General features: G+C 54.8%; 1 protein-coding gene across 1 annotated transcript; it reads right to left on the bottom strand.

The window, feature by feature from the left end:
• Positions 1-272: 272 nt before the first annotated feature.
• On the bottom strand, positions 273-2621 carry LOC143169560 (olfactory receptor 6F1-like). The gene is given in 3 exon segments (XM_076357006.1): positions 273-403; positions 406-1216; positions 2532-2621. Coding segments are annotated over 3 exon segments (1032 nt in total).
• Between the last annotated feature and the right edge of the window lie 10308 nt (positions 2622-12929).

The raw sequence follows: 12929 nt of genomic DNA, 5'->3' as shown, positions 1-12929 counted from the left end.
GACCCTTTCCGAGCGCTGGGCTTTAGAGCACTGTGAGGCATTCTGAATTTACCCAGGAGTGAACAGAGGTGGGAGCTTTAGAATGGAGGCTCAGCCCAGCCTAAGACGGCTGTAAGGTGAGTGAGATGAGCTCACTGGGGAACCAGTGGCTTCTCACTCCCTGTGATGCCCAGGTGCACTTACACTTCGGTGAGGAACTTCTGCAGGGCAGAAGTCGTGGGAGGGAGGGGGTGAATCTCTTTGCTCCCACTGAGGCCCGTTGAAAAGCCACTTCATTTGTTCTGGAAAGCCCACCCCAGAGCTTGCTTCACTTCCTTGTTCCTGAGTGTGTAAATGAAGGGGTTCAACAAAGAAGTTACAACTCTGTTAAAGGTATTGATGAGTTTGTTCAGATCCAGGGAGTCTGGGCCGATGGCTTGACATACAGGAACATGGTGGAGCCATACCAGATCGCGATGACACCGAGATGGGCAGAGCAAATGGAAAAGTCCTTCTTCTGGCCATGGGCTGACTGGATTCTCAGCATGGAAGAGGGGATGGACATGTAGGAGACCAGGGTGAGCACACAGGAGGCCACCACAATAATTACGGAGACAAGGAAGGTCGCTAGCTCCACGGGCCACGTGTCACTGCAGGAGAGGGCAAGGCAGGAATCTATATTGCAGGGGAAATGATTGATGACATCTGGCCCACAGAACATCAGCCTGGATGTCAGAAAGGCCAGCAGTGAGATGGCCAGAAAGCCTCCCAGCCGGGAGCTGAGCGCCAGCCGAGCAGAGAGGACACTGTTCATGACGGAGCTGTATCTCAAGGGGTAGCGTATGGCTCTGTAGCAGTCGTAGCCCATGACAGAAAGGATAAAACACTCAGTGGAGCCTAGGGAGAGAAGAAAGGACAACTGGAGGATGCAGACACTGAAGGAGGTGGTCTGGCTAGTCCCCTGCATGACTCCTATGGCTTTGGGACCAACACCCGTAGTGTACCAGATCACCAGAAAGGAGAGATTACAGAGGAAAAAGTACATTGGGCTACGGAGGTTGCTGTTCATCCACACGAGGGCTATGCTGGACGCATTGCCTGTTACTGTCAGGGAGTACGTCAGTGCAAATACCACCACAAGGGAGACCCGGGAATGCCACGTGCATGGAAAGCCAAGAAGGACAAATTCTTCCGCACTCGTCCCATTTGCCATGTGCCCCCAAGTGTTGAGATCCATCTGCAAAGACAGGAAAGTTTCTGTGAGAGTTTGCGTGCCTGTGCTGGTCCTTCAGATGCTACTAGTAGTGAAACAAAGCCATCATCCCTGAAAAAGTAGTTGGTGCAGAAATATGGGAAAACAGCATCTACCCTAAGTTAAAATTGTCATGGAAATCCTTTGCTGCAGAAACGCGTTTGGACAACTAGATCTGACCCTGAAGGTCAGGCCTACACCATCAAATGAACATAGAGAATTATTTATTGGATCAAGCGCAGGCATCTCCTTTAGAACATGGTGAATGCAGTTGCTTCCACAAGATGAAAATCCCATTTAGGAAACTGTGGACGGCAGGCTGAGGGTCTCCAGCTACGTGAAAGGCTGTTGCAGAGGAAGGGAATAACATACCTGCGCTCCTCAAGGCAGGAAATACTGAGTTGCAATCTCAGCAAATGAGACCGAGGGAACAGAAAACCGGCGTGACAACATGGCGCTGGAAGATGTTTTCTCACCTCTTCAGTTGATCACAAGGGTTTCCAACTGAGACGGCAGCAGCACAGGGCGGCAGGCTAGCATGACAGTCATTACTCAAGGACTCGTGGTCTTATATTTGCTTTCTTCCACGCCTCAGCACAGGAAGCTTTTGCAAATAGCTCCATTTCCTCCACTGACGTCTGCTTCTCAGCATAGCTAATAGAGGTGAGACTCTCCTCTTTGTAAATTTTGCCATCTCAGAGTCAGGGGAAGGACTTCTGCTGACCAAGTTGGAAGATGTATGACGAAATACTCTTATCTCAGCTCCTCAGCTTGCCCCTCTTCTTTGGATGGAGAAAAGGCACCCGGGAGAGTCATGGCTCATCTTGCCTCATATACATGGCTAAAAGCCCTCTAGAAGTGCCAGGTTGTCTCTGAGGACTAAGGCAGGAGACTAGCGAGCAGCTCAGATGGATAAGTCGGGCGTCTCAGCTTGGGCAGAGGTATCCATGCCTCAGCGATTGAAGGCAAAATTCTCTGAGCTGGATCCCCCCCAAGGTACCTCTGCTGAGAAGCCGGCTGAACTGAGGGGTTTCATCTATGCCCTCCCTGCGGACAAGGGAGGATTCTTGATCACTTCTCTAGGGGAGAACCGATCTCATCCTCAGGTGGGTATCTAAGACAGATGGGGCTGAACCACCATCTGAAGGATCCCTTTCCCTCCTTTCTTCCCTCCTTAGGAATTTACATACCAGAAATCTCATGTGGCTAAAGAGCAGAGAATTCCCCCTTAATCTGGCTCTCCTTAAAAGTGCAAGGCATTGGAAGTCTATGCTAGAGGTCTTGGGCAGGCTTCACTCACCAGCTCAGCCAATGGAAATGATCCAAACGACATCTCTTCATGCACCATCCTCCAGAGGAAGCCATGGTCCCCTTGGCTGAGGGAGAACATTGGAAAGCGGCTGATTTATTGGCGGAGCTCTGGATGCCGTGATGTCAGGAGAAGTGTGGACGAACAGCTCTCACCTTGCTGTCTCACTGCACGCCATACACAATTGCCTGACACTGTTTCCTCTCCACCCACCTGGTAGGTACTTACAGTTTGTGCTCCTGATTTCCTTCCCCCCCTCACAGCCACCACTGTACTTCCACACAGGGGGGCTTTGTGTGCACACACACAGTGTAAAGTCTCTCCAGTTTAGCTCCACACAGGGAGAGCATACATCAGACTCAGTTAGCATAAGAACATCCCCACATCCCCCTCATTAACACACTGAAGCTCAAATTGCCCACACCGAGGAGGCAGTTTTCAGTTTTCCCTCTGTGTGCCACGGGGAGTTTGATCTCTGGGGGATCTCATGGAATTGTTGCAGACGGATAATGCGCTCTCTTCTCACAGGCCAATTAAAGAACAGCAACACAGTTCTCTGAAGTGTGGCCAGGTGCTGACATGCAGGAGACGTCTGAAATAGCCATGTCCCAAGAGACTGAAAATGTCAAGTATTTGGTGCTGGATATTAACGTGGTCTTGAAACCTCCAGGGTGGAAATAACTCAAGGCAACTAAGGACATTTGAATACGGAGAGAGTAAGGTAAGGGATTCACCTACCTCATTTCCGAGCCTCTATCCGCAGATAAGGCCTAAGTCTTCAGTCTTCATGGAGGTGAAGATCTAAGTAAAGATCTAAGCACAAAGTCAGACAAGACATGAGTAGGGGGAAATTGATCTCTCCTGCCTCCAGAGCAGGCGTCTCCAGGTGAGCTACTCATCTTTGCTCCATTGATCATCAGCGGAGAGAAAAAGGCACTGTCAAGCCTCAGTTCACCCTGTCCCATACAGGTCAGGCAATCCATGCCTTAGAAGCACCTATTTTTCTGCCGTTGACACTCAAGATAGACTGGGCAGCTGGCTTAAACGGCACACACACGCAAGTCTCGACCTCTAGGCATCTAGAGTTAGTTGAGAAGACTCAAGACACCCAAAGAGCGGCTGTCTACATTGTCCAGGGCCACCACACAGGTGCTGGACTTGACAGAGCCATCTTCTGCAAGTCCTGTGTCCAAGGCTTCAACGTGGTCGAGGGGAGACTGACCTGCACGTGGTGTGAGGGGGAGATGCAGCTGATGAGAGTAACGTGCCCAGCTTGAGCCCATTCACCCACACAAAAACTTTCTCCCTGCTATCCGTCGGTCCTTGAGTACCTTGGGCATGGATATGGGGTTTAACCACGGGATGGGGGTGCTTGGGAAGCTAAGTAGATGTGGGCTTATTGCTCAGTGAGGATGGGGACCTGGTGACAAATGATAGGGGAAAAGGCTGACGTACTCAATGCACACACATTTCCAAAGGAGCCCATGTGCATACCAACATGCACAGCCACCCCCCATACCAACATGTACACACAGATATTCAAACACACACGCTTACACACGTGCATGGTCCTAGCACGCATGCATTTGCATACAGATATACATGCATGCTCCTCTACACATGCATACACACACAAAAGCACACATCTACACGCACCTATGTCCACACAATTACGTGTATGCAGACCAGTCACACACATTCATGCTCTCCTGTATGAAGGCACGTGCGTGTGCTGAAACACATACACGCTCATGGAAACAATTGCCCAAACACGCACACACACAGAGAACATTTCTGCACACCCACGTTTCCATGTGTATTACCACAGGCACACACATGTATGTGCGAATGCACACATGAGCACAGGCGGATGAACATGTAGGTGAGCACAATCATGCACACACCCAACTGAGAGCCAGGACTGCCAACACCAGCTCTCAGCCCCTCTAGATAACTCTAGGCGTGTTCTTCAGACCCTACAGTTAAGGCAATGAATCATTCACTGGCCAGCTCCATCAGCTTTAGAGAGCTCGAGGGTTTGACAGTGGTTCAGTCAGCCATTTTCTCACTGTAAGACAGGGAGAAACCACAGTGGAGTTGAAGCTGCCGTTGCCTTTCCAGACATTGAGCCTCTCCACATCTCAAGTCTGTGTGTGAAGGATAATATAAAAACTAGAGAACATTGCCATTGCTGCAGCCCCGTAAAGAATACCCATATTACAAGTAAAAGAAAAAAAATCCTGCAGCATTAGAAGCTCCCGTCTGACCTTAGTGATCTCCTCAAGGGTCTGGGACCAGCCCCTATCCTTGCAAAGGGAGCGGTGCCACAGTGACACGCCAACGTGGCAGCCGAAGGGTGTGTGTCTGGGACAAGCCAGACTCCCCTCAGGCTACAGACATGGAGGCTGGGACATCAGAAGTGATGCAGTAGTGAACCTGTCTCTAGACTCACTTTAAGGTAAATACCCTATCTTCAAAAGGCAGAGAAATGCAGAAGCAATGTTAATTTACAGCGCAGCTGAAAAAATGGTTTGGCTGCCCTGTGAATGTCCATGCACTCTTTTTATTTTTTCCCTAGTTACAATTGATGTGCTGGCCTTTTTTCTTCTTGTGTTCTGCATGCAGGTGCAGGTGGTGCAAGTGCCTGTGGTGAGAGGGAGCTGCCTGCAGCCTCCTCTGTCACCATGAGCCGGCTGAGTTCATCTTGCAGCCAAGGTTCCTAGATGCAAAACGGCTTCTGCTCTTAATAATACAAGAGTAATGACGGTGTATTTGGTTTACCTGGCAAGGTTTTGGTGGTGGAGGGGCTGCAGGGGTGGCTTCTGCGAGCAGATGCCAGAACCTGCCCCCACGTCGGACAGAGCCAGTGACAGCCGGCTCCAAGATGGACCCACCGCTGGCCAAAGCTGAGCCAATCAGCGATGTTGGTAGCGCCTCTAGGGTAACATATTTAAGAAAGGGTAAAAACCAGTGTGCAGCAGCTGCAAGAGAGGAGTGAGAGAATGTGAGAGAAACCACTATGCAGACACCAAGTTCAGTGAGGAAGGAGGGGGAGGAGGTGCTCTAGGTGCCGGAGCAGAGATTCCCCTGCAGCGGTGGAGAAGACAATGGTGATGCAGCTTGTCCCCTTGCAGCCCATGGAGGTCCACGATGGAGCGGATATCCACCCTGCAGCCCATGGGGGACCTCATGCCGCAGCAGGTGGAGATGTTCTGAAGGAAGTTGCAGCCAGTGGAGAAGCCAAGCTGGAGCAGGCTCCTGACATAAACTGTGGCCCATGGAGAGGACCCCACCCTGGAGCAGGGGAAGAGCATGAGGAGGAAGGAGCAGCAGAGACAACGTGTGATGAACTGACCGCAACTCCCATTCGCCATCTCCCTGCACTGTTTGGGAGGAGGAAGTAGAAGATTTAGGAGTGAAGCTGAGCCTGGGAAGAAGGGAGGGGTGCGGGGAAGGTGTTTTTAGTTTTGCTTTATTTTTCACTATCCTACTCTCTTGCAGCTAATCGGCAATAAATTAAATTAATTTCCCCAAGTCGAGTCTGTTTTGCCCATGACAGTAACTGGTAAGTAATCTCCCTGTCCTTATCTTGATCCATGAACTTTTCATCATATTTTTCTCCCCCTGTCCTGTTGATGGAGGGGAGTGATAGAGCGGCTTGGTGGGCACCTGGTGGCCAGCCAAGGTCAACCCACCACCAACAGATAAAGCCTTTGCAAGCATAGAATAGCAGTGATATTATGGCTGGAAGTACCAGAGGTGTCCTGTCCCCCTCGTCCCATGCCCCATAAAACAGTGGTGGTGCAGAGATCACTAAACAGTCCGGTTCCTTGTGCGGTGTAGAAGACAAGGAGGAGCTTTGGTGTGGCTGGAGGGCAGGGGCCTCCAGCACTTCATGCTTGTTGCTGCATGGCATGCAGTGAGGGAAGCAGTCGTGTAAGGCTCCATATAATGGCTCTGCATGAGATGATAAAACAAAGGAATGATTTTCATGGACAACGTGGAAGTGGGGGTGCCTCCTCTAGTACCCTGAATACAGCCATTAGCTCTGCCTGCTGACTGCTGTCCCCACCCATTTGGCTGAGCCGGACGAAACGTTGCCGCCTTCCACCCCTCCCTCCCTTAACACACCTGGCTGATCTAGGTCTGTGAACTAGGCACACTGTAGCTGCTCAGGGATGGAATGTTCGTGTGGTGGGGCTGTCTGAGCCCAGGCAGTGCTTAACAGCTCCAGGTGAGGGTTGGTCGTGTCCGTCAGTCCTATTTGGGCTGTTCTCTCCTGCACTGATTTTGTGGGGACGTCGTTTTGCCTGCATGGAAATATACCGTTCCCATTTGGCAGTGTTGGATTGTTGAGCTTTTTACGGACTCATTTCCCAGCTGTGCTCTCTCATAGTCTCCACGACATTCCCCCTGTGCCTCCGCAACATCCTGCTGGGTAGGTGCAGCCAGCAGGTTGTCGCCAGCATGAGGGAACAGCTCACAGCCTGGGGACAGGCTGCACTCCTCCTAGTGCTGGGCCACAGTCCCCTGGGAAGGCAGGGGGCTGTGCCCGTACCCCTGAGGCAGCACAGCAAACGCACATCAGCAGCCTCTGGCTGCTCTACCAGGGTGATGCTATGGGGAGCAAGTGCAGCCCCATGGGGACGGCCGTGCCCAAAAGCCAGTAACCTACAGTCCTACACCAGGAGCCAGTCGCTTGCTTTACAGCCCAGACAAGGTTCTTGAAAGGCAAATGTGTCTGCTGGACAACCCCAGCTTCTAACAACATTTTGCTAGTTGGAGAGGTGTCAGCATGCCCCGGGGCAGCCGGTCCTGCTCTGAGGCTACAGTCCTGAAGGGAGGGGCCCGCACAATGTGGGGGGCACAATCCTCCCCACTGTGAGCTGAGCAGATACAGAAGGAGCGTTTTCCCCCACTGGATATTAAAAGTCTTTCCTGCTAACGGATCGTGGCCTGTGATATATATTGGGGCACCCCCGGAGCCCACCCCAAGCTGTAAGCAGTGGGTACCCTCCTGGCTGCAAGGTTGGAAAGACTTTTTGAGACAGTTCTTCCACCCCTCCCTCACCCCGGTTTTGTTAACATGCATCACTTTATTCTTGGGGTAGTGGGGCAGATTTCCATGAATTCTGCCCCGGTATCCAGCAGAGCCATAACCCGCTGCTTATTATGCTGGCTCCACAGTGTTACAAGCAGAACAGAAGGACTATGTTCATTCCCGCCCATGCCTGTCCCTGTCCCCGTCCCCGTCCCTGGAGGACGGGACCAGGAGGGTCCCTTCTCACCTACATTCTGACTCTGGGATTCCCCCCACTTCCCGGCCCTCCCTGACCCCTGCACGCCCACGGGCACATGTGTCCTCACACCCCCTCTGCCACAACACAACTCTTAGCCATTGTGCTGGGACTGCGGAGGGGCAGCTGAAGGGAGGCTCTCAGCCTCCTCCCTGCCATCCACAGGGAATCAGTGGCTGCTGTTTCCAGCCCCTGAGCTGGGAGACAGCCATGGGAAGCTGGTCCATCTCCTGGGTCGGGGCCCTGCAGCTGTCCCCGGCTGCAGCGGGCACTGTGCACGCTTGTTCTTGCTGGGGAGCCCTGGCTGGAGGAGGGGAAGAGTCCACTTCCCAGGACAGCAGCTTGTGGCCCTGCAGAGCCACCGAGCACTCTTAGCCCGGGAGAGACCCCGGGCGGCGCCGGCGCAGGGCTCAGCCCCGGGGCGGAGCTGGCGGCGGCGGAGAGGAGAGGAGAGGAGGCGGCGGAGAGGAGGCGGCGGTGCCGGAGCAGAGAGCCGGGGCTGGCTGGGGGCAGCGAGGCGCGGGCGGCGGAGCGGCGGCATGCGGCGGTGCCGGGGCGCAGGGCTGGCGGGGCTGGCCGCGGTGCTCCTGGGTGCGCGGGGCTGGCGGCGGGGGCCGGGGCTGGGCCTGGGGTGGCCCCCGCAGCTCCCTCGAGCCTGCCGTCCCCTCTGGCTTCTTCACGGACCTCTGCCCCCGAACCATCCTCCCGTCCAGCCCTCCCTCTGCTGCCATCCCACGTTCCCCCAGAAAACTCATCGCTCTAGCCTTTCTCCAGGCCTCCCTGTTTCCTTCCTTTCCTCTGTGTCTTGCCGTATAACTCATGCGGTCATCCCTTCCCCCTTGCTACTTTATTTCTGTCTTTCTTTCCTTTATCCCCCTTTTTTTCTTCAACGACTCCACCCTTCCAGCTGTCCTTCATGCATTCACCTTGCCACCACCTATTAATGGACACTTCCATTAGTGCACGTGTTGACATCCTCTGGAAACTCTTCTCCTCATCATCTCTCTTTGTTCCTGAGTGCTTCTGCGGGATTTGGTCTGGGAAACAGCAGGCAGGGCTGGGCACAAAGCAGGGTTTGACTGTTTTTTCTTCTTTTTCTCCTTTTTCTCCTCGGCAGTGGCTGCGGGCAGAGCCCAGGTGCAGCAGGAGCCGTCGGCAGAGACCACCGAGGGCACCGGCATCAGCATCAACTGCTCACACCCCAACATACAGATCACCGACTACATCCACTGGTTCCGTCAGCTCCCGGGCCGAGGCCCCCGACTCCTCGTGTTCAGTCTTAAACAGTCCAAAGATCTGCAGGACCCTCCGGGGCGGCTGTCGGTGGCGGCAGACCGCCGGTCCAGCGCCCTGCGGCTCGCCCGGCCCCGGCGCGGGGACGCGGCGGTGTATTACTGCGCCCTGGGAGACACGGGGAGAGGAGCCGGGGCTGCGGCCGGGCACGAACCGCCGCGGGCGGGGCCGGGCGCGTGTGTCGGGGGCGGGGGGACAGCCCCGGCCGGGCCCGCCAGGGGGCGCTGCCGCTCGGCCCGCCGGGGCCGCCTCGCCCCGCCCGGCCCCGCCCGGCCCCGCCCGGCCCCGGCCCGCGGGGCGGTTCCCCCGCCCCACCGGCACCGGCACCGCCTTCAGCATCGACCCTGGCACCGGCACCGGCATCGGTACTGGCACCGGCACCGGGCCCGCCGAGGCCCCGCAGCCCCCGCGCCCCGCAGCCCCGACGCGGCTCCGGGGCCGCCCACCGGGCAGAAACCTTCTCCCGCCCCTCCCCCCCCGGTCACCCCCGCACTCCCACCGGGAGGCAGACTGAAATCCCCCGCCACAGTGGCGGTGTCCGGCCGTGCCCGGGAAGGAGCGGTTGCAGCACCGGGAGGCGGGCAGCAGAGGTCTTCCTGCCCATGGGCAGCCCTCGCTCCTGCCGCAGGGACCGGCCACTGCTGCCATGGAACAGACGGGGCCTCTTCTCGGGCTTTTGCCTTTCCCCATTAGGATAGCCAAGGGAAGCCTGAGCAGGTGCTTTCCTCTGCTCTGTAAACACAGGGACTCCAGTGCTAAGTTGCGAATGCAAGACTGTCCTTAGAAAAGAACATCCAGAAGGGGTTTCACATTTTGTTACTTTCTAAAAGCTCAGATACATGATCAAAAACTGCATGCTACAGGCTTTCAAGGAGCTTTCAAAACATTCCTGCTAGCATTAGAAAGTCATCGCATGGAGTCAGGAGTTCAAGCTCCACACCAACAGGAGAAGGGGATGTCGAGGTCATGGGCACCTTCAAGCGCTCCCCACAGTGCCTCAGCGTTGAGACCATGAGCTTGTTTTACAGGATTCAGAGCCTTTGGAGTTGAGGCCCAGGAGAGAGGGTAAAAGCGTGGACCGGACACACTGATGGCGGCCTCAAGGGATGCCAGGTTCCTACTTGATGAGTGAGTCAGAAACAGATTTGCGGAGTTGCCCTGAGGGGCTGGAGGTCTGGGTGAGTGAGAGCTGGAAGGAGGCCTCTGGGAAGAGGCTGCGGGCTCCAGCCAGTCCCCGGGGAACTCTGTGTGGCTCGAGTAGCTGACACAGTGGTTCAAAGCCCATGGTCAGAGGCTTCAGAGGCACGGAGTGAAGGATCAGCCCTGCTCCCTGTCCCAGCTGGACTTCATAACTGTGTTTCCAGGGAACTACTGGCAGGTGGACAAACCAGGCAGAGCAACAGGTATGGCCAGGCTAGCACACAGATCAGCCCCATGTTCACATGGGATCAGCACCTTTCGTCCCTGCCTCCATCTGTCTTCCTATGCTTGGCTCCATGCCTTGATCCTTCCCTTTCCCTGTCTCTGCTGCTTCTCCTAAGCATCCCATGTCTTGCACCATCCTAAAAAGCTTTTTCCACTGCATCCCACAATGAGTTCTGATCCCCTTGTAGGCAGAAACACCCCTGAGTTTGTAAGGTGTTCCTCTCTCTCACCCTTGTGGGAGGTGTCATCTCCAGAGAAGGAGTCGATTGTGATACCTAAAGGGATGGGGAGAAGATGTCGGTAAACAAAAGGATTGTGCGCCCTCCTGCCAGGGAGAAGTGGTGTGTCTGACGCTCTGTGTGAGGGTGTTGGCAGCAGGTGCTGTTCCCAGAGTCATTTGAGAAGGGAGAGAAATGCCCTGTCAGGAGAGGGGGTCAGACTCCTGCTTTTGGCTCTGTCTGTTCCTGGTTCTACCTCCTTTCAGATGCTACCCAGGGACAACGAGCACATCAGGGGCTGCAAAGGGGCCTGTCTCCAACCCTGAGAGAGGTGAGTGCAGGCCCCTGTCTCTGGCTGGGCACTGGATGGCAGAAGTAGTTCACCATGGACACTCCTCCCTTGCTGGGGGCTGGTTGGGCTGGTTGTGATCTCCAGGAGGAGCAGAAAGCAGGAGAACAGCCTGCAGCCTCCTATTGCCTGACAGCAGGCGGCTTGAGCTCTTCCTTCAGGCTCCTACAGGAACCTTCAGGTGCCCCAGGCCCCCTTGGCAATGAGACCTGGAGCTGAGAGGCAGCGCTTCTACACCAGGGTATGTCTGCCTGAGAGGATGCTCCAGCACCTTCTGACTTGGAGGGCTATCAGAAGTCCCACTGTGGCCTGACTGCCCTAAGACAAGCCTCCCAGTGCTGAACAACCTCCCCTTGGCCCTTGCAAACCTGGCACACGGTAAGGGTTTACAGTTTGGCATCTTTCCTTGGGCTGAGCACTTTAAACAACTTTAATTAGTCTCCCTACAGAGCCTCCTCGTGGCAGAGGTGTGGAGTCCCAAGCCCGCCTGACTCAGAAGACTCTTCATTCCCACCCATCAGCTATTTACACACATTGGCAAGATCCCCAAAGAGCCTTCTCTTCCCCAGGCTGAGCACTGCCTGCCCTCTCAGCCGATCCTCATAGGAAAGATGCTCCAGTCCCTGCACCATTTTGCTGGGCTCACTCTGACATCTTTCTTGTACTGGGGAGCCCAGAACTGGAGCCAGCACTCCAGACGTGGCCAGACCAGTGCTGAGTAGAGAGGAAGGACCAGGTCCCTTGTTCTGATCTGGCAACACTCTTCCTACTGCAGCCCAGGATGCTGTTGGTTTTCCTTTGCACGAGGGCACATTGCCACAGCAGACTCAGGAACACCCCTGAGCCGCTGAAACTGAGCGGGACACAGCAGTGAGTATTCAGGAGAAGCATCCCAGCTGCTTGTCCAGCTCTGACTCTTCCCTCAGCATCCACGAATGACCACTGCTGGGGAAGGGGGCTCTTGGTAGCAGACGTGGCTACTCCTGTGGCTTTACCTCCTAGCCAAAGAAACCTAAGGAAGGAAGATGTCCTCCTAGCCCTGCACCTTGGGGATCAGCAAAAGCCTCGAAGTCTGAGCAAGACCCATCAGCCAGGCACAGGACAAGATTCTCTGTTCAACCCCTTGAGCTGTCCCCCTACTCTTCACGTCTCTCTTCCAGCTCTGGGGACTCACCAGTGCTTGGCTGGGGGGTGTCCCCGTGTCCCCGAGTCCCTGGGGGTTCTCTGCCCAGCAGAAAACTGCTGGTGGCTGCATTTGTGGGATGTGCATTTCTGGGATCTAGTTTGTCCCTCTGTGCACACATCTCTTGTTATGCTAAGTCTGTTTTGGAAAGCAAAGAGCTGGCCCTGGAGAGGGGAAGCTGTGGTGTAAGCTGAAAAAGCAGCCATGGTGGCAGGCCAACATGTTCTAATTCATGGAGTGGTGTCAGCTCAGTAGGCCATGACATCAGGTGTTTGCAGCGAGGCCATCTGAGGTGACAAAGAAAGCTCAGTCTCTGTCCCTGGGGAAAAATGTCTCTGTGAGGTACTGGAAGGTGGATGGGAAGCCCCATTCCCACCTGGATGGGTAAGAAAGCTGTGGTTTGGATCCCACCTGGAGGTAGAATTCAGGTCTGTTTTCATGCTGGGATGTTTCCAAAGACCTGTGAGAGGTTTCAGGATCTTGCAGGAAATGCAGGACATCTGGGATGGCAAACAATAAACATGTTGGAATTTGGGGGTGCAAACCAGCTGCTTCCAGAATGACATTTCAAGTGACCTGAGTGCTTTTCTATACTTGCCTTACTTCTGAGACTGATTGCTCATT

The sequence above is a fragment of the Aptenodytes patagonicus genome, chromosome 20 (assembly GCF_965638725.1).
Source record: "Aptenodytes patagonicus chromosome 20, bAptPat1.pri.cur, whole genome shotgun sequence".
NCBI classification, from domain to species: domain Eukaryota; kingdom Metazoa; phylum Chordata; class Aves; order Sphenisciformes; family Spheniscidae; genus Aptenodytes; species Aptenodytes patagonicus.
This window is presented reverse-complemented; position numbering and strand designations above follow the sequence as displayed.